We start from the raw sequence: 23,541 nt of genomic DNA, 5'->3' as shown, positions 1-23,541 counted from the left end.
CATTTTAGCCAATCTGCTAGGTGTGAGGTGATACCTCAGAGTTGTTTTGATTTGCATTTCTCTAATTATTAGAGATTTGGAACACTTTCTCATGTGCTTATTGATACTTTTGATTTCTTTACCTGAAAATTGCCTATTCATGTCTCTTGCCCATTTATCAATTGGGGAATGGCTTGATGTTTTATACAATTGCTTTAACTCCTTGTATATTTGAGTGATTAGACCCCTGTCAGAGTTTTTCGTTATAAAGATTTTTTCCCAATTTGTTGTTTCCCTTCTGATTTTGACTATATTGTTTTTGTTTGTACAAAAACTTTTTAGTTTAAAATAGTCAAAGCCATTTAATTTACATTTTGTAATTTTCTCTAACTCTTGCTTGGTTTTAAAGTCTTTCCTTTCCCATAGATCTGACAAGTATACTATTCTCTTTCCAGGTTTTTCTGAAACCATCTTGCTCATTATTGTAATGACAGTATTTCATTACAATCATATATTACGACTTCTTCAGCTGTTCTCCAACTGGTGGACATCCCTTCAATTTCCAATTCCTTGCCACCACAAAAAGAGCCACTATAAATATTTTTGTATAAATAGGCCCTTTTCTCTCTTAAAAAATCTCTTTGGGGTTCCTAGAAGTAGTAATGCCAGATCAAAGGATATGCACAGTTTAATAGCCCTTTGAGCATAGTTCCAAATTGCCCACAGGAATGATTGAATCAATTCACATTCTACCAACAATATACCTATGTCCCAATTATCCCAACATTTATTGTTTTCCTTTTCTGTGGTATTAGCCAATCTGATAGGTGTGAGGTGGTTATCTTGGAATTGTTTTAATGTGCATTTCTCTAATTAATAGTCATTTAGAGCATTTTTCACATCACTATAGGTAGCTTTCTTTGTCCAAAAGCTGTCTATTTATTTTCTTTGACCATATTTTGATATTGAAGAATGATTTTATTCTTATAAATTTGACTCAGTTTGAGAAATAAAGCCTTTATCAGAGACACTTATTATATGTAATATTCCCTTCCCCCAGTTTCCACATTTTCTTCTAATCTTGTTTGTATTGGTTTTATTTGTGTAGAATCTTTTTAATATTAAAAATTATCTATTTTATATCTTATAATATTCTCTAGTTTTTGTTTGGTCCTAAATCCTTCCCTTATCTATAGATCTGACAATTAAACTACTCCCTGCTCTCCCCTAAGTTGCTTATGGTAACATCCTTTATGATTAAATCATATACCCATTTTGACTTTGTCTTGGTATATTGTCAAATATTGGCCTATACCTAATATCTGCCATACCATTTTCCAGTTTTCCCAGCAGTTCTTATCAAATAGTGAGTTCTTGTCACCAAAACTTGGATTTTTTATTTTATCAGACACTATATTCTATGAATCTTTATTACTATGTGTTATGTATAGAACATATTCCACAGATCCATTATTCTGTTTCTTAGCCATTACCAGATTATTTTGATGATTACAGCTTTACAATACAGTTTGATGTGTAGTACAGGTAGGCCACCTTCTTTCCCATTTTTTCCCATGAATTCTCTTGAGATTCTTGACATTTGTTCTTTGAGATGAACTTTATTGTTCTTTTTTCTAGTTCTATAAAATAAATTTCCCAACCTATTTCATAACTTTTAACTTCAGGTTACAATTGGGCTCTGTCCTAGGGTAGAAGGGGCCTTGTCCCAAGCTTCTTGCTTTGGGGGCCTTATTGCTGGGTTGGGGTTTGAGACCAGGGGCTTGGGGTCTCATTCCTAATTATAGGTTTTTGGGGTTCTAGACAGTTGACTGAATATATTATTTGACATATTTGTAAAAATCTTAAACATTTGTCTGGTTAGTTTTTAAAAAGTTATTACAGATATAATAACAACTTTTAAAAACTCCTTGCTTTCTGTCCCGGTAACAAGTCCAAGACAGAAGGGAAAGGAATAGGCAATTGGAATTAGGTAGTTTGCTCAGGATCATATAGGATGTGTCTAAAGCAGATTTAAACTCAGGTCCTTCTAACTCTAGGCCTTACTCTCTCTCTGTCACCTAGCTGCCCCTATAACAACTATTAACAAAGGCAAATAACAAAATAAACATAAAATCAATGGAAGATAATTTTAATAAAATTCATCATGTTAGTAGTATAGAACCAAACAAAGCACCAGAAATGAAAATTTCAAGAAATATATTTTCCAAGTCTGACTGAGGTTATGATGCTTTGAGCTATGTTTCCTTTCTAAGAAGAAGATTGCAGGATGTGGTCTGATTCTGCTGATCTCACTTTACAATCATTTAATAGAAAATTCCCACTATTTTTTCTATTTGTACCCCATTTTTATTCCATCATATTATCTTCCTAGATCAATGAAATAATTTATTCAACATTCTCTAATTATTGGATATATGTTTTTATTTTTAAAAAAACTCACCTATTTTAGGAATTTAGGAATTGATCCTAAGTATCAATTCCAAGGCCAGAAGAGCAGTAAGGGCTGCAATTAGGTTAAATTATTTGCCCAGGATCACATAGCTAGAAGGTGTCTGAGGTCAGATTTGAACCCAGGACCTCTCATCTCTTGGCCTGACTCTCTATCCATTGAGCCACCAGTTGCCCCAACATATGTTTTTAAATCATTTTTCCCTATTTACAAATAAATAGAATGAGTATTTTTGTATAAATATGAATAGTGTGGGAGTGATGAATGAATGATGAATTACTAAGTGCCAGATACTGTCTGAACCCTGAAGATCCAGATACAAAAAGTGAGAAAGTGCCACAGTCCATGCCCTAGACTTAATGAAATGACAGTGCTCAAGGCAAAATGGCCCCAGACATTTCAATGGGAGAATACAAGTATGGCAGGAAAGTAAAGTGAGTGGGGCTGGGCCAGTAGGTCCTCTTGATGATCTTTGGAGTGTAAAGGCTTTTGAAAAGGAATTACTAGGTCAAAGGAGGTGTTCAGTTTTATGACTTACTTTATATTCACAGGTTATTCCTGAAAGGACCTGGTATGTACTAGGTACTTAATAAATGTTTGTTGATTGATTGTTGTTTGCACCAATATATTTTCACTAACAGTGTATCAGAGGATCTATTTCCTATAGTTCCACCAGCATTAAGATTTCTAATTTTTTCTTATTTTTTTTGTGTTGGTGATCATATCTCTTAGTTGTCTTCATCTGGATTTTTCTGAGAATAAGGGAGTTTGATCTTTTTTAATTGTAATTATTAAGAATTTATATTTTTTCTTGGAAAATTGATTGTTTATAGCCTTTGACCATTACTCCATTAAGAGGCTGTGCATCTGTCATATAATTTATCAATCTTTAATAAATGCTGGGTTTTAGACACTGATCTGAGACATATATAGTGCATATGATATAATCTATGTATACACTATAGGATAGGAGAAATATACTGGAAATGTCTTCCCATATCTGTTTCTTTTGTTTAATTTTAATGATTGATTTTTGTTGTTGTGGAAAATCATTTTATTTAAATATAATAAAACCTATTGATTTTGTTGCTAGTAATTTATTCAACTCACTTGATTTCTAAATATTACTTTTCTCCATGGTTGGGACAATGGTTTTTTAAAATTTCTTTTTCTTCTAGTTCTAGTTGTAGAGTTTGGTACATTTTCATTTGGTTTTATAATTATTAGCTCTATTTTTTATGAATTCAATGGGAAGAACATGTACATTCTCTTATATTTATTATTTTTATTATTAGCTCAAGCTTAACAATGCCAGTCAAAAAATTCCTTTATCACATTAAACTATAGTTTTTATCATTTAGCTGTTTTATTTTTATTAGCCTGTGATTCCATTTGAGGTTTTCTTGGCAAAGATACTGGAATGGTTTGCCTATTTTCCTTCTCTAGCTAATTTGACAGATAAGAAAACTGAGGCACACAGGGTCACACAGCTAGTGATTGTATGAGGCTGGATTTGAACTCAGGAAGATGAGTCTTCTTATCTTTAGGCTTGCATCTTGTGTCTTGAAGATTTGAAGTGCCTGCATTTTCCTCCAAATTCATAAAAGTGCCAGCATTTGACACTGTGTCAACTAGCTGCCTTACCTAAGTGGGCATCTTTAACTGGAACTTACCATTATTCAAAGATAGGACTTTGGTTTGGGGCTTTCTTTAATTTCATTCCCTTTTCCACCCTGCTTTCTTCTGCTCCTCCTCCTCCCACATTCTTCAAAGACTTTTCCCCTACCCCCTCTTCTTTCTACCATATTCTAAGAGTTCTTACACTGTTAGCAATTATTTTATTTGATAAGTCTAAATTGTTTTAAATATTTATATTTTTGAGTAGGAGGCTTGCATCTTGTGTCTTGAAGATTTGAAGTGCCTGCATTTTCCTCCAAATTCATAAAAGTTGAGTTAATTTTCTGGCATTTCTCACCTTGAAATAGCATCCTGGGGTTTTTCTGGGTAGATAGTTCTAGCTTTGTGGCCTCAGTTTCTTTATCTCATACTAGTTATATTTTAGTTTCTCATGTTATCCCTTACCCTTATTGAGGAGTTCTCTCAGATATCAACTAATTTTTGATAGGTAACTTCTTTCTAATGGTGGATTGAATAATTTTCCCCTTCATTTTAATGTCAGAGATCATATTTTATCTACATTGAACCTTGGATTCTTTCTCATTAAGAGCTTCTGGATTCTTTCAGTCTATACATCAGAAATTGTTTTTGTTAGCTCTGGGAAGTTTTGATTGATTTCCTGGAGTATTGAATTAAAATTATCATATTTTCCTAAAATTATTGAGTTTTCAGAAATTCTGAAATTGCTGCATTGTGATTTGCTTTTCAGATCCATCACTTAATTCTGTATATTTTCCAAATGACTGGATTAGTGATTTTTTTTTTTGCTACTATTATTTTCTTCAGATGATCCATTATTGGCCATAATTCTGTTTTCTACTATAGTAACTGGTCCATTTAATTGAGTATTTCAGGTATTTTATTGAATTCTCCATAGCAGTATTTTCTTTGTTATTTCCTACTGATTTTTGTGGTATCTTTTAATTTTAGCTGATTTTCCCCATATTTAAAAAACTTTTTTCAGTTTTCTATCTTTTTATTTGAGTTTATAACTGTTTATACTAGTGTTCATGCTTGAAAATGTATTTAACTGTCTCGGGATAGCTTGTATTTGCATCAGTGTAGAATCTGATATTCTTTTTCCGTTGCTTTATAGTATTTTTATAGGATTTATAATTTACAGTGTTTTAACCCCAAAGAAAAGACCAAATTATCAATAAATCTGACTAGGAATTTCTGTATATATTTTCTGCAAAATAGCATTACTTTCTTTCATCTGGTATTAATATAATTTTTTGAAACCTGCTTCTTTTTCTCTTTCCCCAGATTTAAAAGAGCTGATGTGAGAAAAGTAGCTCTAAAAATCCTATCAGAACTTATGGCCCCAAAACTAAGTCGTTATATAAAAAGGAAAAGATTGCATCGATTATTTATTGAAGAGTTACCCTGGAGGTCTCAGATGAATGTTCATTTGGCGGAAGCTCACTTCAACTTATTCAGAATCAGACTCATGGAGCGTAAGAAGGTTAAAGCTTGCACTTCACAAAATACGATGAGGTATGGAATATTTTACATGTAAAATATCTTGATACCATGTGCATGATTTGTGTGTAGGTTGGATGCTATGGTAAAACAACAACAAGCAGAATAGAAACAAAATGACTCCCAGGATTCCAAACAATAAACAGAACTCTTCAACATTTTCCCATGTGGCCATGACCTATTTTCTCTATTTGAACCCTCTTGAAAGACATATTGGATCTAAGATCCCCTGTGTTCAGGACCTGCTTCTAACATGAAATTTTGTGTTTGTTCAGTTGTGTCTTTGTTACCTTCTGGACCATAGCATACCAGGCCCTTCTATTCTCTACCACCTTCCATAATCCAAGCTCATGTACATTGCTTATGTAGTACTATCTATTCATCTCATCCTTTGATGAGTCCCTTTTCTTCTTATCTTTAATCCTTCCCCAAATTAGGGTCTTTTCCAATGAGTCCTATCTTCTCATAATGTGACCAAAATATTTAAGCTTCAGTTTCACTATTTGCCCTTCCAAAGAACAGTCTCATTTAATTTAAGTATTTTTAAAAGTTCATTTAATTAATAATTAAGAATACTTTTCCATGGTTACATGATTCATATTCTTTCCCTACCCTCTTCCCACCCACTCCTGTAGCCAATGAGCAATTCCACTGTATCATTGATCAAGACCTATTTCCATAATATTAATATTTGCAAGATAGTGATCATTTAGCATCTACATCCCCAATTATATTGTTTTTCTTCTGTGTTTTCCACAATTCGATTGTGCCACAGTGTATCACCAACATATGCCACAACATGTTCATCTATTCTCCAATTGAAGGGCATACCCTCATTTTCCAATTTTTTTGCTACCGCAAAGAGCGCAGCTATAAATATTTTTCTACATATATTTTTCCCTATGATCTCTTTGAGGCATAAACCCAGCAGTGGTATGGCCGGATCAAAGGGCAGGCATTCTTTTAAAGCCCTTTGGGCATAGTCTCAAATTGCCAACCAGAATGGTTGAATCAATTCATAACTCTACCAGCAATGCATTAGTATCCCAATTTTGCCACATCCTCTCCAACATTTATTACTTTCCTTTGCTGTCATGTTAGCCAATCTGTGAGGTGTGAGGTGGTACCTCAGAGTTGTTTTGATTTGCATTTCTCTAATTATGAGAGATTTAGAACACTTTTTCATTTGTTTATTGATAGTCTTGATTTCTTTATCTGAAAATTGCCTATTCATGTCCATTGCTCATTTATCAATTGGGGAATGGCTTGATTTTTTTGTACAATTGATTTAGCTCCTTGTAAATTTGAGTAATTAGACCTTTTTCAGAGGTTTTTGTTATGAAGATTTTTTTCCAATTTGTTGCTTCCTTTCCATTTAATTTAAGTATTGATGGATATGATATCCTTGCTGTCCAAGGGACTCAAAAATCTTCTCCAACACCACAAGTTGAAAATGTCAATTCTGTGACTCTCAGTTTTCCTTATAGCCTGACTCTTACAGCCATACATAGTGGAAAAAATCTTAACTTGGACAATAAGAATCTTTGTCGGCAAGGTAATCTCTGCTTTTTTGCATGCTGTAAAAATTGTCTATAGCTTTCTTTCCAAGGATCGTGTTTTTAAATTTCATATCTTTAGTTGCCACCTGCAGTGATCTTTGAGCCTCATACTGCTTCCATTTCTTCTCCCTCTATTTGCTAGGAAGTGGTGTATCAGTTGCCAAGATCTTAGTTCTTTTTTAAAATGTTGAGCATTAAGCCAGCTTTGATACTCATCTCTTTCACCCTTGTCAAGAGGCTTTTTAGTTCTTCACTTTCTGCCATTAGAGTTTGCCACTAAAGATTTTTTTCCTAGTTTGTTGCTTCCCTTCTAATTTTGGTTGCATTGGGTTTTGTTTGCAAAACCCCTTTTTAATTCAATGTAATAAAAATTATTCATTTTATATTTTGTAATATTCTCTCTCTTGCTTGGTCTTAAAATCTTTCCTTTCCCATAGATCTGACAGGTATACTATCCTTTGTTCACTTAATTTACTTATAATTTCCTTCTTTATATTTAACTCATTTACTCATTCTGAATTGTCTTGGTATAGGGTGTGAAATGTTGTTCTAAATCTAATCTCTCCCATATTGTTTTCCAATTTTCCCATCTGTCTTTGTCAAATAGTGGATTCTTGTCACAGAAGCTGGGATCTTTGGATTTATTGTACACTGTCTTGCTGAGGTCATTTACCTCAAGTCTATTCCACTGATTCTCCCTTCTGTCTCTTAGCCGGTACCATATTGTTTGATGACCACTGCTTTATAGTACACTTTAAGAACTGGTACTGCTAGGCCCCCATCCTTCACATTTTTTTCCCATTATTTCCCTTGATATTCTTGATCTTTTGTTCTTCCAGATGAACTTAGTTATAATTTTTTATAATTCTATAAAAAAGTTTCTTGTTAGTTTGATAGGTATTGCACTGAATAAGTAAATTGATTTGTGTAGAATTGTCATTTTTATTATATTAGCTCATTCTATCCCTAAGCAATTAACATTTTTTCCAATTATTTAGATCTAGTTTTAATTGTGTGAAAAGTGTTTTGTAGTTGTGTTCATATAATTCCTGTGTTTGTCTTGGCAAAAAGATTCCTAGATATTTTATATTGTCTAGGGTGATTTTAAATGGAATATCTCTTTCTAACTCTTGCTACTGAATTATATTGGAAATATATAGAAATGCTGATTTACTTGGGTTTATTTTGTATCCTGCAACTTTGCTAAAGGTGTTGATTATTTCCAGTAGCTTTTCAGTTGATTTTCTAGGATTCCCTAAATAGACTATCATATCATCTGCAAAGAGGGATAGTTTAGTCTCTTCCTTGCTTACTTTAATCCTTTCAATTTCTTTTTCTTCTCTAATTGCTACTGCTAACATTTCTAGTAAAATGTTAAATATTAGAGGTGATAATGGGCATCTTTGCTTCACTCCTGATCTTATTATTATTATTTTCTAAGTTATCCCCATTGCAGATGATGCTTGCAGATGGTTTTAAATATATAGTTTGTTATTTTTAGGAAAGGCCTATCTATTCCTATACTTTTCAGTGTTTTCAATAGGAATGGGTGTTGTATTTTGTCAAAGGCTTTTTCTGCATCTATTGAGATAATCATGGGGTTTCTGTTTGTTTGGTTATTGATATGGTCAGTTATATGGATGATTTTCTTAGTATTAAGTCATCCTTGCATTCCTGGTATAAATCCCTCCTGGTCATTGTCACTAATCCTCATGATAACTTGCTATAATCTTTTAGCTAGTACTCTACTTAAGATTTTTGCATCTATGTTCATTAAGGAGATTTCTCTGTAGTTTTCTGTCTCTGTTTTTGGTCTACCTGACCTTGGAATTTATACCATATTTGTGTCATAAAAGGAATTTTGTAAAACTCCTTTTCTTATTTTGTCAAAATAGTTTGTATAGTATTGAGATTAGTTGTTCTTTAATGTTTGATAGAATTCACTCATGAATCCATCTGGCCCTGGGGATTTCTTCTTAGGGAGTTCCTTGATGGCTTGTTCAATTTCTTTTTCTGAGATGGGATTAAGCATTCTATTTCCTTTTTGTTAATCTAGGCAATTTATATTTTTGTAAATATTCACCCATTTCACCTAGATTGTCATATTTATTTACCATACAATTGAGCAAAGTAGTTCTTAATAATTACCTTAATTTCCTCTTCATTAGAGGTGAGATTTCCTATTTCATCTTTGATAGTGTTGATTTTCTTCTTTCTTTTTTTAAAATTAGATTAACCAGTACTTTATTTTATTTGTTTTTTTTCAAAGTGCCAGCTCCTAGTCTTATTTATTAGTTGAATAGTTCTTTTACTTTCAATTTTCTTAATTCCTCATTTGATTTTTATAATTTTCACTTTAATTTTTATCTGGGGATTTAAATTTTGTTCTCTTTTTAGTTTTTTAAGTTGCACAAGCAATTCATTGACTTCTTCCCTTTCTGATTTGTTGATATATGCATTAAGGTATATAAATTTCCCTTGAATACTGCTTTGGCTGCATCCCATAGATTTTGATAATGTTCTTTTCCTCATTTTCATTCTCTTCAATGAAATTAGTAATTATTTCTTTGATTTGTTCTTTGACCCACCAGTTTTGAAGAATTAGATTATTTAGTTTCCAATTAATTTTAAACCTGCCTTTCCAAAGCTCTTATTGATTATGTTTTTTATTGCATTTTGATCTCAAAAAATTGCATTTATTATTTCTGCTTTCCTACATTTGCTTGCAATGTTTTTATGCCCTAGTACATGGTTAGTCTCTGTATATGTGCTATGTGCTACTGAAATGAAGGTATATTCTTTTTTATCCCTTTTTATTTCCCCCCCAATATCTATTACCTCTAATTTTTCTAACATTTCATTCATTTCCCTTACTTCTTTCTTATTTATTATTTGGTTCAATTTATCTAGTTCTGATAGGGGAAGGTTGAGGTCTCCCACTAGTATGTTTTTTTTTTATTTTTTTTATTTTTTAACATTTATCTAGTATGTTTTAATATCTATTTCCTCCTTAAGCTCCTTTAATTTCTCCTTTAGAAATCTGAATCCTGTGCCATTTGGTGCATATATGTTGAGTACTGATATTTCTTCATTATTTATACTGCCTTTTATCAAGATGTAATTACCTTCCTTATCTCTTTTAATGAGGCCTATTTTTGCTTTAGCTTTGTCTGAGATCATTATTGCTACTTCTGCCTTCTTTGCCTTAGTTGCAGCCCAGTAAATTCTGCTCCACTCTCTTATCTTTACCCTGTGTATGTCTACCTGCCTCAAGTGTGTTTCTTGTAGATAACATATGGTAGGATTCTGGTTTTTAATCCATTCTATCTGCTTCCTTTTTTTTGGTGAGTTCATCCCATTCACATTCGCAGTAATGATTACTGTCTATGTATTCCCCTCCATTTTGACTTCCTCCTTAGTTTCTGCCTTTTCTCTTATCCCTCTTACCCTCCCCTCCAACTTTTTGCTTTTAGTCAGTCTCCCCCTTTTCCCCTCCCTAATGTTACTCCCCTTTCCACTCCATTTCCTCTCCAACCTTGTTTTGACTGGCTGTATAGAGATTTTCCACCTTTGGCTGCAGAGTATATAATCAATCTAATTTTAATATTGACCATCTGGTGATATCCATGTGTCAAGTTGCCTTTTGGATTGTTGAAAAAGCGTGTTTTCAGGGCAGCTAGGAAGCTCAGTGGATTGAGAGCCAGACCTAGAAATAAGAGGTCCCGAGTTCAAATATGGCCTTAGACACTTCCTAACTATGTGATCCTGGGCAAGTCATTTAACCCCCATTGCCTAGCCCTTACCACTCTTCTGCCTTGGAACCAATATATAATTAATTATATGTTGGAAAGTATGGGCTTAAAAAATTAAATATAAAGAAAAAGAGTATTTGCTATGACCAGTGAGTTATCTTGACAGGACTCTGCCTTACTTCATTTTGTACTACAAGGACAAACTTGCCTGTTATTCTAATTACTTTTTTATTTCATATGTTAGCATTCCAATCCCCTATGATGAATGTGACTTCTTTTTTTAGTTGTAATTTCTAGAATATATTGTGAGTCTTCATAGTACTGATCAGTTTTAGCCTCTTCAGCATCAATGGTTAGAGCATGGACTTGTATTGTTGTGAAATCGAATGGTTTGCCTTGGATTTAAATAGATATCATTCTGTCATTTTTGAGATTATATCCTAGCATTGCTTTTCTCAGCCTTGTATTCCTTATGAGGGCCACTCCATTTCTTCTAAGAAATCCTTGACTGCAATATTACATATAATGATTAATTAATGAATGAAATTAAATTCACGCATTCACATCCATTTAAGTTCACTGACTCCCAAAGGCCATGTTTAATTTTTCTTATTGGATCACATCTAGCTTACTTTGGTTCATAGATCTTATATTCCAGTTTCCTTTGCAATATTGATCTTTACAAGTACTGGATTTTCCTTTCATCACCAGACACGTCCAACATGAGTTTCCTTTCAACTTTGACCCAGTTGCTCCTTTAGTGTTGGAGCTTCTTGTAGCTGTCCTCCACTCTTCCCCAGTAACATGTTGTTTACATTCCAACATAAAGAGCTCATCTTCCAATCTTCAATCATTGAGCATTTTAATACCTTCCATAGAGTTTTCTTGGCAAAGATACTGGAATGGTTTGCCATTTCCTTCTCCAGCGAATCACCTTTTGTCAGAAATCTCCACTATGACCCGTTCATCTTGGGTTTCCCTTGCTTAGCAAAGTTCATAGTTTCATGAAGCTAATCAAGCCCTCTCTGCAATGACTAGGCAGAGACCCAGGAAGGGCTAGTATGAAATAAAACCCCACAGTAACAATTCCTTTACAGATTGTACTCCCCCAAGTTTGCAGTTACTTTTGCTGACTAAGCAAAATCTTTGCTACTATCTTCATTTTGAATCTCTTTTAGCACAACTTATGGACATTTTTGAAACAAAAGTAGATTAATTTTTTGACAGATTTCACTGTTTTTTGCCTCAATTGATTTTTTAATATTTTTTCTTTGCTATCTCTCCAGCTTCCGAATTTTAGACCCAGAAATCTTCTCATTGTACAATTCTGGGACATTGTTAGTGGATGAAAACTTAAATCCAGAAAATTACAAAGCATTGCTTGATTTCATGCATTCAAGAAAAATGAGAAAGACCAATCTCTCAGGTAAACAAAATGGTGGCATGTTACAGGACTGGCCCAAGTTTTTATATTTAATTCAACCTCATTTACCACCTAATGATTTGATGTTAGCCTTGTCCTAAATTAGCAGAACTGGCAGGAATCTGGTGACAGGAAGCTGTTCACTTGGAATAGGAGTTTGATTCCCAGATGTCTATCTATCTTTATTAGGGGCAGCTAATTAGGATTGGGGAGAGCATGATGAGTAAAACAAAGAAGGAAGAAGGGAGTGAAAATATGAGGATGAGGAAGAACAGGGGTGTGGAAACCAAGAAAATTCCAATTGTATCCATTTGAACAGGCATAACAACAATTATTGTCAAATTATATATTTGAGCCATAGGGACATAGCCAGGCAGCCTGGGTCAGCTCATTTGACCTTCAGAATCTCCCTAGTGTTTTGCTAAGATTTTTTGCTTAGTTTTTGCTAAGGAGAGCTAGCCTTGGTTTGGGAGAAAGACTGGAGTGGGGAGGCCTTAGACCAGCCTGGTGCTGATGCCAGGGAGAGTGGATGATCACGAATTCCTTGGGGTATATTAAACCTTTTGCATCTGTACACTGAGCAAACTTGTTATTCTTCCTAGTATCCAAATCCTGCTGGCTGAGTAGCTTGGGATTTTGGCTCAGAAAACATTCCAAAGGTCATTATGGACTGATGACATGGAATCCACAGGCCAGTGACAGCGGGCTCATCTTCTAGTTCCTTCTCAGACATCCATTTTCCTTTCTTATATGCTTGCAGTAAAGGTTGGGGTTCAGAACTGTAGGAAAAGCAGAATTCTCAAGTACAGAAATGACCACTCAGGCTTTTAATGTTGGAAATAGCATCTTATGCAGTAGTTACCAAGTGAACCGGTTGGTGTAACTGGTCTGGTTTTTTTGGTTGGTTGTTTTTGTTTGGGAGAGCAAAGGTTTAAAAAAAGATGCATTTTTGAATTTTACTTATGTCCTGGACCTATAGTCATCTCACAATATGTATTCCTACTTTTTAAACTGGATTAAAAAAATTAAATATTGGGATATACATTTCCAATGTTTTTCCTGGATTTTCACAGTTGCTAACCCCATTTACAAATGTCTGGTTTCTGCATCTGGATCATATTACATAGAACTCTGATTGCCTTAAAATTTCCCTCTCTTTCAGAACTTTTATGAAAACTGTGACCAGCTAGATGTTGTTAATGAGCCTGGTTATCTAATACCCAGCTCAGAAACTAGGCTTATATCTCAAGGGAAATCTTCTCTGTGCTAAAGTGGCCCTCCTTAGGGTCAGACTCTGCCCCCTGTCCCTAGAATATGGCATGTGCCCTCCAGGCCCTGGATTCCTGCTCACACTGCCTTTTACAGACTGGAGAATACACATTGCCATCCATTCAACCTATACAAATCATATCCATTTTTAAGTGTCCAGAACTGGAACACGTTCCCTGTTTGCCTTAGCACTGTGGTCTCTCTTTTCCCCCAAACTCTCATACCAGTTTTTATTTGTGTTTTTTTATTTGTATTTTTTTTTTACCCTTGTACTTCGGTGTATTGTCTCATAGGTGGAAGATTGGTAAGGGTGGGCAATGGGGGTCAAGTGACTTGCCCAGGGTCACACAGCTGGGACGTGGCTGAGGCCGGGTTTGAACCTAGGACCTCCTGTCTCTAGGCCTGGCTCTCACTCCACTGAGCTACCCAGCTGCCATTTTATCTAACTCCTGCCCTGTCATCTTTTATGAAAGTATAGGTTTCAGTGCCTTATGGTGGAGATCCACAGAAGGCCGATTAGTCCGCATGGAAACACCTAATGAGTAACGTGGATGAATTACTTGAATCCGAGTGTGTGGGGAGTAGAGCTGCCCCAAAGACAAATAGCCAATGCATCCTTTTATCCAAGCCAAACAGCTGATAGAAATTCATCCAGATTTGAACATGCCTAAGAATTCACAAATGTGAAAGAGCTCTTTAGGGTCAGAGCAAGAGAGAGGGCTGGACTTCCAACCAAGGGAAGGATTCAGAGTCTTTAAAGGGCATCCTAGATATGAGGGAGAGCCCGACTAGCCAACTTCCCCGAAGTGTCCACAATGTCCACTTCTGTGCCGAGTGTCCTCTGCTCACGTGTCCCTCATTCCCACTGGCTGGATACACGGCTGATGTCTTCTTAGACGATCTCCACCTTTCAGGACCCAGCTACCCATTCAGCAGAATACTAAGTGCCCTGGGTACAGCTGAAAGCCTGGCTAGTCAGTGTCATAGAAACCTTTCTAGTACAGACTGGGTTTGTTTTTTTTTTTTTAATATATTTTTAAACCCTTAACTTCTGTGTATTAGTTCCTTGGTGGAAGAGTGGTAAGGGTAGGCAATGGGGGTCAAGTGACTTGCCCAGGGTCACACAGCTGGGAAGTGGCTGAGGCCGGATTTGAACCTAGGACCTCTCGTCTCTAGGCCTGACTCTCAATCCACTGAGCTATCCAGCTGCCCCCTTTTTGTTTGTTTTTTAAAACTCTTCTCACCTGTCTTAGAAGCAGTACTAAGTATTGATTCCAAAGCAGAAGAGTAGCAATTGGAGTTAAGTGACTTGCCCAGGGTTACACAGCTAGGAGCTATCTAAGGGTAAATTTGAACCCATGACCTCCAGCCCTGGCTCTCTATCCACTTTGCTGCCCTACACTCACTGGGTTTAAAGCTCCTTGCATCAGAAACTAAATATAATGCTTCTGGTATGACCCAAAGGACCCTTTGTTCGGATGAGGTCTTTTAAATGTGTTTGTTGTTGGGGGTAGCTGGGTGGCTCAGTGGATTGAGAGCCAGGCCTAGAGACATGAGATCTTAGGTTCAAATCTAGCCTCAGACATCCTAGCTATGTGACCCAGGATAAGTCACTTAACCCCCATTGCCCAGCCCTTACTGCTCTTCTGCCTTGGAACCAATACACAGTACTGATTCTAAGACAGAAGGTAAGGGTTAAAAAAACAAAAGATATTTGTTGACTAAAGCTAGAAGGTGCTAAAAATGACACCATAGGTATCCCTGATGTTCCTTTGTGCTCTTCTTGATCAATGACTTTCTGGCTACCTCCATTAGCTACATTGCCATCACTTGAATCATTCGTCATCTCCTCAAAACGTACCTAAGGCTGATTGACACTGTGAGTCTAGAAGGGATTGAGAAGGAAAGTTTCCTCTTTTTTGGACTTTGGACAGCCTATTGTATGGTATCTGGTATTATTTTTAACGGCCTTTTTCACTGGTAAATTGCAAAATCTTTGAGGCCAGGATCCCTCTCCTGGGTCTCTTTGTAGCCCACACTAGGCACAGCACAAACTGGCACATAAAGACAAGCAATAAAACACTTGCTGAATAAACCCATTAAAAAAAATGCAAATGGAATCAGACTTAGCAAGAAAGGTTTGAGAAAACCTTCATGTATTATGGTTTGCTATGCCATGGTAGACATTTTTTGCTTTTTTTTTGCTTGAATCAAATATAGGGTAATATTGCATCTGAATGTTTCAGGGAACATAATTCAGCAGTTTAAAACTGTTCCTTTTGCTTGTTTCTTTTACCCACAGAGGCCACTGAAATTCCTTATGGTGGTGGGGTCAGAGTGAGTGAAGACCCCCCTAAATTGATAAATGCAAATGACCAGGATCCTACTAAAGAGAAAACAGCACATTTTGGAATCGTAGATCATTTTATCAGGACCTTTGTTCACTGCAAAAGAGCATTGGTAATCTCACTTACTAATCAAGCAATTTCTTTGAAAAAAGCATTGAAATAAGAATGGAGGGGACAGTTTGGTGGCTGATTAGATAGAGAGCTAGTTTAGAGATGATAGCTACTGGGTTCAAATCTAGCCTCAGACACTTCCTAGCTGTGTGATTCCAAGCAAGCCATATAACCCTCATTGCATAGTTCTTACCATTCTTTTGCCTTGGAACTTATACTAAGTATTGTCTTAAAAACAGAATATAAGCGTTAAAATATATTTTTAAAGCTATTTAGGAAATAGGACACTGGACTTAAAGTAAGGAAAACTTGGGTTAAAATCTAGATTCAGACTCTAGATAGCTTTCTGATTCCGAGGCAATTACTATGTTCTCTTTGCCTCAATTTCTGTATTCCTAAAATGATATATTGGACTTGGGTGGCATCTAAAGTACTAAAGAACTTGTGACTTCTTTCAGCCTCAGTTTCCTCATCTATAAAATGAGGGGAATAGACTCTTGAAATCCCTTCTGGCACTAGATCTGCAGTCCTCTCACCAAACTTGGACTGAATTGCCCAGGAAGCATGGGGTCTGAAGATAGGTGTAGATCCCCTTTGTGCATTCATGAGGTACCTGGGAAAAAGCATTCTCTTTTCTGGTTAACTATTATAAATCATATAGATCTGGGACTTTGTGGCTGTGAAATATTTTGGGAGACTCAGCAGAGTCCTGCTTTTGTTGGACTCTATCATGAAGGTGATCTTCAAAAGTTGTGCTCATTCCACGTCGAATTCAAGCAGACAAGGAAAGATTTTAGAATACACTTGTTGACAAGTCAAGTCTGCTGTCAGTGGATCAGCTTAGCCAAGTGTGGAGAGGCTCATGGTCATAAACTTGGCTACTGGATGATGAATTCATAGGCCATGGCCATGAGTAAGATGATAGAATAGCAATGGGGCCTTGGGTTCCTCTTCTGTAGAAATGGTGACACAGTGATGGGAGAAAGGAGAAAGCTCAGAATTTCTAGATCTTCAAACCTAATCTTCATCACTTATTACTCTAAATGAGAGAAATTTTGCCCAGTAAATGGATAGATTAGAGGAACTGAGCCATGTCCATATTGGCTTTTTTTGCCCTAATTAAACCTTTCTGAGAACAATGACAAATTCTTTCAGCCAGTATTTATTAAGTGCCTCTGGCATATGCTGATTGTGTGACCATGGGCAAGTGTTAGGGTCTGGGGGATACTCAGGCTCAAGTGAACTTTGTTCTCAAGGTCTTACATTTTATGGGAGGTGTGCAGTATGTTCACAGGTAAATTAATCCATGGTCATATGAAGAGGGAATGAGTATGAATACCTGGAGAGTTCCAGCAGACTTCAGAGAGGAATGGACTCTTGAGCTGAGTCTTGAAAGAACCTAAGAATTTTAGGAGAGAGAGATGATAAAGGAGTGCATTCTAGGCATAAAAGATGCAAATTTAAGAAATGAAAGGTCAAGTTTGAAGAATAACTTATATGGATTGATGAGTGATGGGGAGATGGGAGATCTAATCTAGACATTATGAAAATGTCATAATAAGAGCTAACACGAGTAGTGCTTCAAGTTTCAAAAAATGCTTTACATATTTACCTGATCTCTCAACAACTCTGTTCAGTAAATTCTACAGCTATGACTATTTCAAATTCTAGAAATGAGGAAACCGAGGCCCAAGTAAGATTAAATGACTTGCTCAGGGTTCTACCATGAATAAATAGTGAGATCCAAACCTAGCATTCTCTGGATTCCTGGTGCTATTCTTTCCTCTGGCCTCTCTGTATATCTTGGAAATTAAGTGGGCTAATCAAGGAGCCAGGATCTTTAAGGGGTTAATGTTCCTAAGAGCAGAAAGGACATTTGTGAGCTAGTGACAGAGTGCCTCGAGAGGGGTGGGGGTGGGGGGAATGATTCTATTAAATGAAGTAGAATTAGTGGACAGGTTCAATAGATTGAGAGCCAGGCCAGAGACGGGAGGTCCTCAGATAACTTCCTGGCACTTCTGGCTTTTCTATCTTGGAAGCAATACAAAGTATTGATGGTAAGGAAGAAGGTAAGGGTTACTTTTAAAAAAGGAGGCTGGATTTGAACTCCTGACTCCCTCCAGACCAAGCACTCTATGCACTGTGCCACCACCTTGCTCCCTCCAACATTTGTCATTTTCCCTTTCTGTCATATTGACCAATCTGTTAGGTGTGAGGTGTTAGCTCAGAATTTATACCAGTATTTTCAATTAGAGAATTTCTCCCCACATATATTTCTAGTTTTCCTCAGCTGGATTCTTATTTGATCTTAAAAACTTTTGCTTTTTATTTTTTCTGCAGAATGTGCTTTGAAGTTGGACTTTGGTGTAGGTTTTTTTTTAATGTAGGCTTTGCATTTTGATAGGAAATATAGTTAAGTAATATAAAAAATATTAGAAAAAAATGGTGCCTGAAAATCTATTGCTTACTAAAAGTATTCCAATACCTTAGCATTACTTTTAGTTAGAGATTCCGTAGTTTTGCATTATGCCAAGATGTGCATTAGATACACATTAAGTGTGATAGAAATAATTTCTTTGAAAGTCTTTATTTCACATAGATGCTTTACATTTTAAGGAATGTTCTTATAATTTCGTGTTTATTAGATTCGACAGTGAATGATGAAATGTTACCAGTAGAGTCTAAAGGTACACATGTATTTTCATTAAACCATTATCCTTCCATCTTAGAATTAATACTGCATATTGGTTCTAAGGCACAAGACTTGTAAGGGGGAGGCAATGAGATTTGTCCAGGATCCCACAGCTAAAATATTTCTGAGGTCAAATTTGAACCCAGGACCTTCCATCTCTGGACCTGATTCTCAAAACACTGAACCACCTAGCTGTCCCCTACGCACATGTATTTTAATAATTGAATGAAGAAAGATGTTTTTCATATCTATGTTCTGGATAAGTAAGTTTGTGTCATATATTGTTTGGGTTCTAGGTTCTTGCTCATCGTGGTGGTTACTGGACCTTACTTCAGAATGTGACACGGGCTCTTTGGAATTACACCATGGAGATGCAGGTGCTCTATAAGCAGGCGCATTCTCTTTCCAAAACATTCCCTTTCAGCAAGGATATTATGATATGCACCTTTGTGTTGCCATTTTCTTTGGCAGCAGATGCCCTCATTGACATGCTGATAGACCTGCAGAACAGCAAATCTCTTAAGGTAAAATCATTTGGGTAGATTGAGTCTGTCCATTTTGTGTTCAGCTCATATGGCAAGCATGACAGAGCTTAATGAGTGATTTACAAGGGAATATGAATGGTTTCAGACAGTAGTATAACTATTTGTACAAAGCAGGAAAATATCAAGAATTACCAGGTTCTGGTGTTAAGTAGATATGTGTTCTCATTATGTTTGGCAGCAACCAAATTAGATGGTGATGAATGAATTGGGTACCTTTTGTTGTACTCATTTACAGTCCTTTCAAGAATTCACAGCTTGGGAAAAATAGAAATTAATTTTTCTTCTGTTTATATTTGGTTTAGTTATAGTCCATCTGTTTCTCATAATTATGTTGAACATGATACTTAGCTTTTACTGATGTGAATTTAAATTCTTTTAGCATTAGAACTCAACTGTTGATGTATTTACAAACAAAGAAATCAATCCCACCCCACTGTCACATCTTCAATGTACTCTGATTAAGTTGATTATTTGTGCTCATCTTTGTTGTATTTGTGTCAAAGTATATGATGCTAGGATTTGAGGTAAAAAAAAATCTTGGCTCTCACTGGAGTACGTCCATGCCTGGAAGAACCAGGTAACTTTCTATCCAAGCATAGATTTGGAAAGCATAATAAATTTGAAAAATAACAGGGATTCTATCTAAATACTCTGACCTCTTTTTAGAGACTGTGCAGAGAGTTGACGAACTGATGAGAGTAGCTGCAACTCTTTTCTTAACCGATGAGAATTCTGAGAGAAAGGACCATTCTATTCTAGGCTTCATTTAGAGACAGGAAGAAGAATTTTGGGCATGGTCAATTAAGAAAAAACTCAGAGAAAGGGTAATCCTGTAGTCAGAGACTCCAGAAAGGACCCAGGGGCTCTCAAGAGCAGGTTTTTGATATTTAAATTGAGGATTGTCCAAATGAGGAAGAAGATGAGAAGCATCTAAAAGAGAAAGATGTGAGGGGTCAGCTAGGTGGTTCAGTGGATTGAGAGTTAGGATCAGAGATGGGAAGTCCTGGGTTAAAATCTGACCTCAAACACTTCTAGCTGTATAACCTTGGGCAACTCACTTAACCCTCATTGCCTAGCCCTTACTTGCTCTCGTGCCTTGGAGCTATATACATAATTTTGATTCTAAGCTAGAAGGTAAGAGTTTAAAATAAAAGAGACAGAGACAGAGAGACAGAGACAGAGAGAGACAGAGATGTTGGGGTTTCAGGTATCGTGGGAACAAAAGGGACACCCTTAGAAATAAATAATGGCCTTAGAAGAGTTGGAAGGAGGAATGTGTATCGAAGTAGGAATCTAAAAAACCCGGCAGAGACTTACAAGAATCCTATAAGAGAAAAGCCTTTAAGGAGGTGAGGCTTGGAGAAATGATATTCAATACACAGAAAAACTATCTTGAGCTCTGTTTGGCATGGGAAGGGAAGGGCTAAAACTTCCACTTGATGGAAAGGCTGTGATTTCAACTTATTTCTGTATCCTGTCGAGAAGAAAACCTTTAAGATTGTAAAGTGTAGGTAAGAGGGATTTGGAATTGTTATGTTACATATTATAATATGTTATATATTTTTAAAATGCTAACTAAAAAAAGATAAGTGGTATGATAAAAAGAAGATACCTGGAGACTCTAAAGCAGTTCATGTCTCCTGGCCAGGGTGAGTTATGCTTGAAAGTACTGACAGAATAGACAAGTATTTATTAGGCGGGAATGAGAGAAGGGGGCAAACAATTATGGAGTGCCTCTTACATGCCAAGAAATGTGCTAAGTATTTTGCAAGCAAGATCTCATTTGATCCTCACACCAGCCCTGTGGGGTAGGTGCTTTTATTATCCCCATTTTACGGATGAAGAAACTGAGGCAAATAGAGGTTAAGTGATTTGCCCTATCCTAAGTTGCTCCTAGGCAACTAGTAAGTGTCTGAGACAGGATTTGTTTCCAAGTTTTCCTAATTTCCTAAAGCACCATCATTCTATCCCCTGAACTATCTAGCTACTTTATAGAAGATTGTGTTACATGGCTAATGTGAATTCTGCAAGACTGCATATGTATAATCTAAATCAGGGAGGTGGGAAGAGGACGGGAGGAAAGAATTTGGAGCTAAAAACGAAAAAAACTTGAAAAAAAGAATGTTAAAATTTTTTTGTTTACATGTAATTGAGAAAAAAAATTAAAATTTAAAGCAGATGGTGCATGAGCTATGCCTTGAAGGAAGAGAAGAACTCATTGAGTTGGAGGTGAGGAAGAAGTGAATTCTAGGCATGGGGGACTGTCAGGAAGGAACCAAAATGGGAAATGGAGCATTGGGTGTGAGGAGCAGAGTGGCCAGTTTGGTTAGCCTGTGGGTTAATTATGTCTAAAGAGACTGAAATAAAAGAATGCTGTCCAAGGGCTCCAAAGTCAACTGTAGTTTATCTTAGCAGCCATAGGGAACCCTTTGGGATATTTAACAGCTTTGTCTTCATTTTTATTTAATCTTCATATGCATATATATAATATGTAAATATGTATATATGTGTGTGTTATATTTATTTTATATATGTGTACACTGTCTCCATTATTCATATGTTAATTCTTTGAGAGTAAGAAGAATTATTTTATTCTTTGTGTTTGTTACCTCTGAGACTGTAGGAATTTAATACAATTTTGTTGACTGATTGACTAAAAGTCAAATCACACAAAGACATTCAAGGGAATGAAATATGTTTAGTCATTGAATTTGAGAAATGGAATATTCAGAGGCTACATAGATTCAGTATGCAGAAGAGGAAACTTAGGGGGCCATAATGGCTGTATTTGAATATTTCTAGGGCTGACTTATGGCAAGAATGAATGAAAAAAACATTTATGAAGTACTTAATCTGAGCCAGAACCTGTGCTGAGCCTTGAGGATAGCATTACAATTAAAGAAGATATTCCTTACCTTCAAGACTCATGTTGTCAAGCTAGAGTTATAAAGCAAACAGAAGGGGTTGATATATGACAGGGCAGAAAAGTGGGGTGATAGTCCCAATATTGGGGAAGCTGAGGTGAAAGTTCATCAGAGAAGGTTTAACTTGTGTTTAGCCCAGATGGAAGAAATAGGCACTATGGATAGAAGTGAAAGGTAGATGGGTAAGGGACAGGGAACAAGCATTAAGTACCAACTATGTACCAGGAAATATGCTAAGTGCTTTACAAATAGCTCTAGAGAGAAATTTTGGTCTTGCGTAATTAAGAACTAACAGATAATTAAAACTTTTAGAATCTAGAAGGAGCTCCCTTGGGGGAGGTGCTGAGTTCCTTTTAAAAGGTATATGAATAGCAGTTGGATAACCATTTGTCAGAAATGTGAGAGATATTCAAGTAAGGATGGGCCTCAGTGACCTCTGAGGTCCCTTCTGCTGGTTCTGTGACCATATGATTCTTTAAGAGAGATAAATGATCCAGTCCCTAATTCATCCCCCCACTTTTTTTTTAAACCCTTACCTCCTGTCTTAGAATTGACACTAAGGATCAGTTCCAAGGCAAGAGAGTGGTAAGGGCTAGACAACTGGGATTAAGTTACTTGCCCATATAGGAAGTATCTAAAACTAGATTTGAACCCAGTACCTCCCATCTCCAGACCTGGCACTCTATTCTCTGAGACACCTAGCTACTCCTCCTATACACATCTTAAAAACAAAACCCAACAGATTAGAGCTGGATATATAACTCTGGGTGTCATCTGGAGAAAGATGTTCTTTTGACTTAGGAGACTGGCAAAACGACAGAGAGAGAAAACACTGGATACAGCTTGAGCAGACCACCTCACCTGCTTGAAGATGGATCTAAATTACTGCTGTCAATTAAGAAGGTTTAGTGAGAAAGGAAGGAGGGAAAACTGGAGAGAGAAGATTCTCAAAGAAGCCAAAGACAGAATAATCGAATACCCAGGAAAATGGAGAAATCAATGGTTTTAAAAGCTATAGACAAATCAAGAAAGGTGAAGAGTGAGAAAAATCATTGGCATCTTTTGAGAGAGCAGCTTCTGCCCATGAGTAGAGCCAGGAGTTAGCTTACTGTGGAGTGTATGAGTAGGCAGTGAGGAGTAAGGGTAAGACCCCTTTTAGGAGCAAAAGGAAAGACAATCAGGGGAAGGTGTTCTTATAAAAAGGGCCTATTTGAAGGCAAAGAAGGAGCTGAAAGAGAGAGGGAGACAGAGAGAGAGAGAGAGAGAGAGAGAGAGAGAGAGAGAGAGAGAGAGAGAGAGAGAGAGAGAGA

General features: G+C 36.3%; 1 protein-coding gene across 1 annotated transcript in view; it reads left to right on the top strand.

The window, feature by feature from the left end:
- Positions 1 to 23,541, top strand: part of CFAP54 (cilia and flagella associated protein 54) — a 376,749-nt gene that overhangs the window by 119,574 nt on the left and 233,634 nt on the right. Inside the window, exons 33-36 of the mRNA XM_044679160.1 lie at positions 5,393 to 5,623; positions 12,206 to 12,345; positions 15,914 to 16,071; positions 19,059 to 19,286. Coding sequence (XP_044535095.1) covers positions 5,393 to 5,623; positions 12,206 to 12,345; positions 15,914 to 16,071; positions 19,059 to 19,286 — 757 coding nt within the window. The remainder of the gene's footprint in view (positions 1 to 5,392; positions 5,624 to 12,205; positions 12,346 to 15,913; positions 16,072 to 19,058; positions 19,287 to 23,541) is intronic.

Source organism: Gracilinanus agilis, chromosome 5, assembly GCF_016433145.1.
Source record: "Gracilinanus agilis isolate LMUSP501 chromosome 5, AgileGrace, whole genome shotgun sequence".
NCBI classification, from domain to species: domain Eukaryota; kingdom Metazoa; phylum Chordata; class Mammalia; order Didelphimorphia; family Didelphidae; genus Gracilinanus; species Gracilinanus agilis.
The sequence above is the reverse complement of the archived record's forward strand: the minus strand, read 5'-3'. Positions and strand labels throughout refer to the sequence as shown.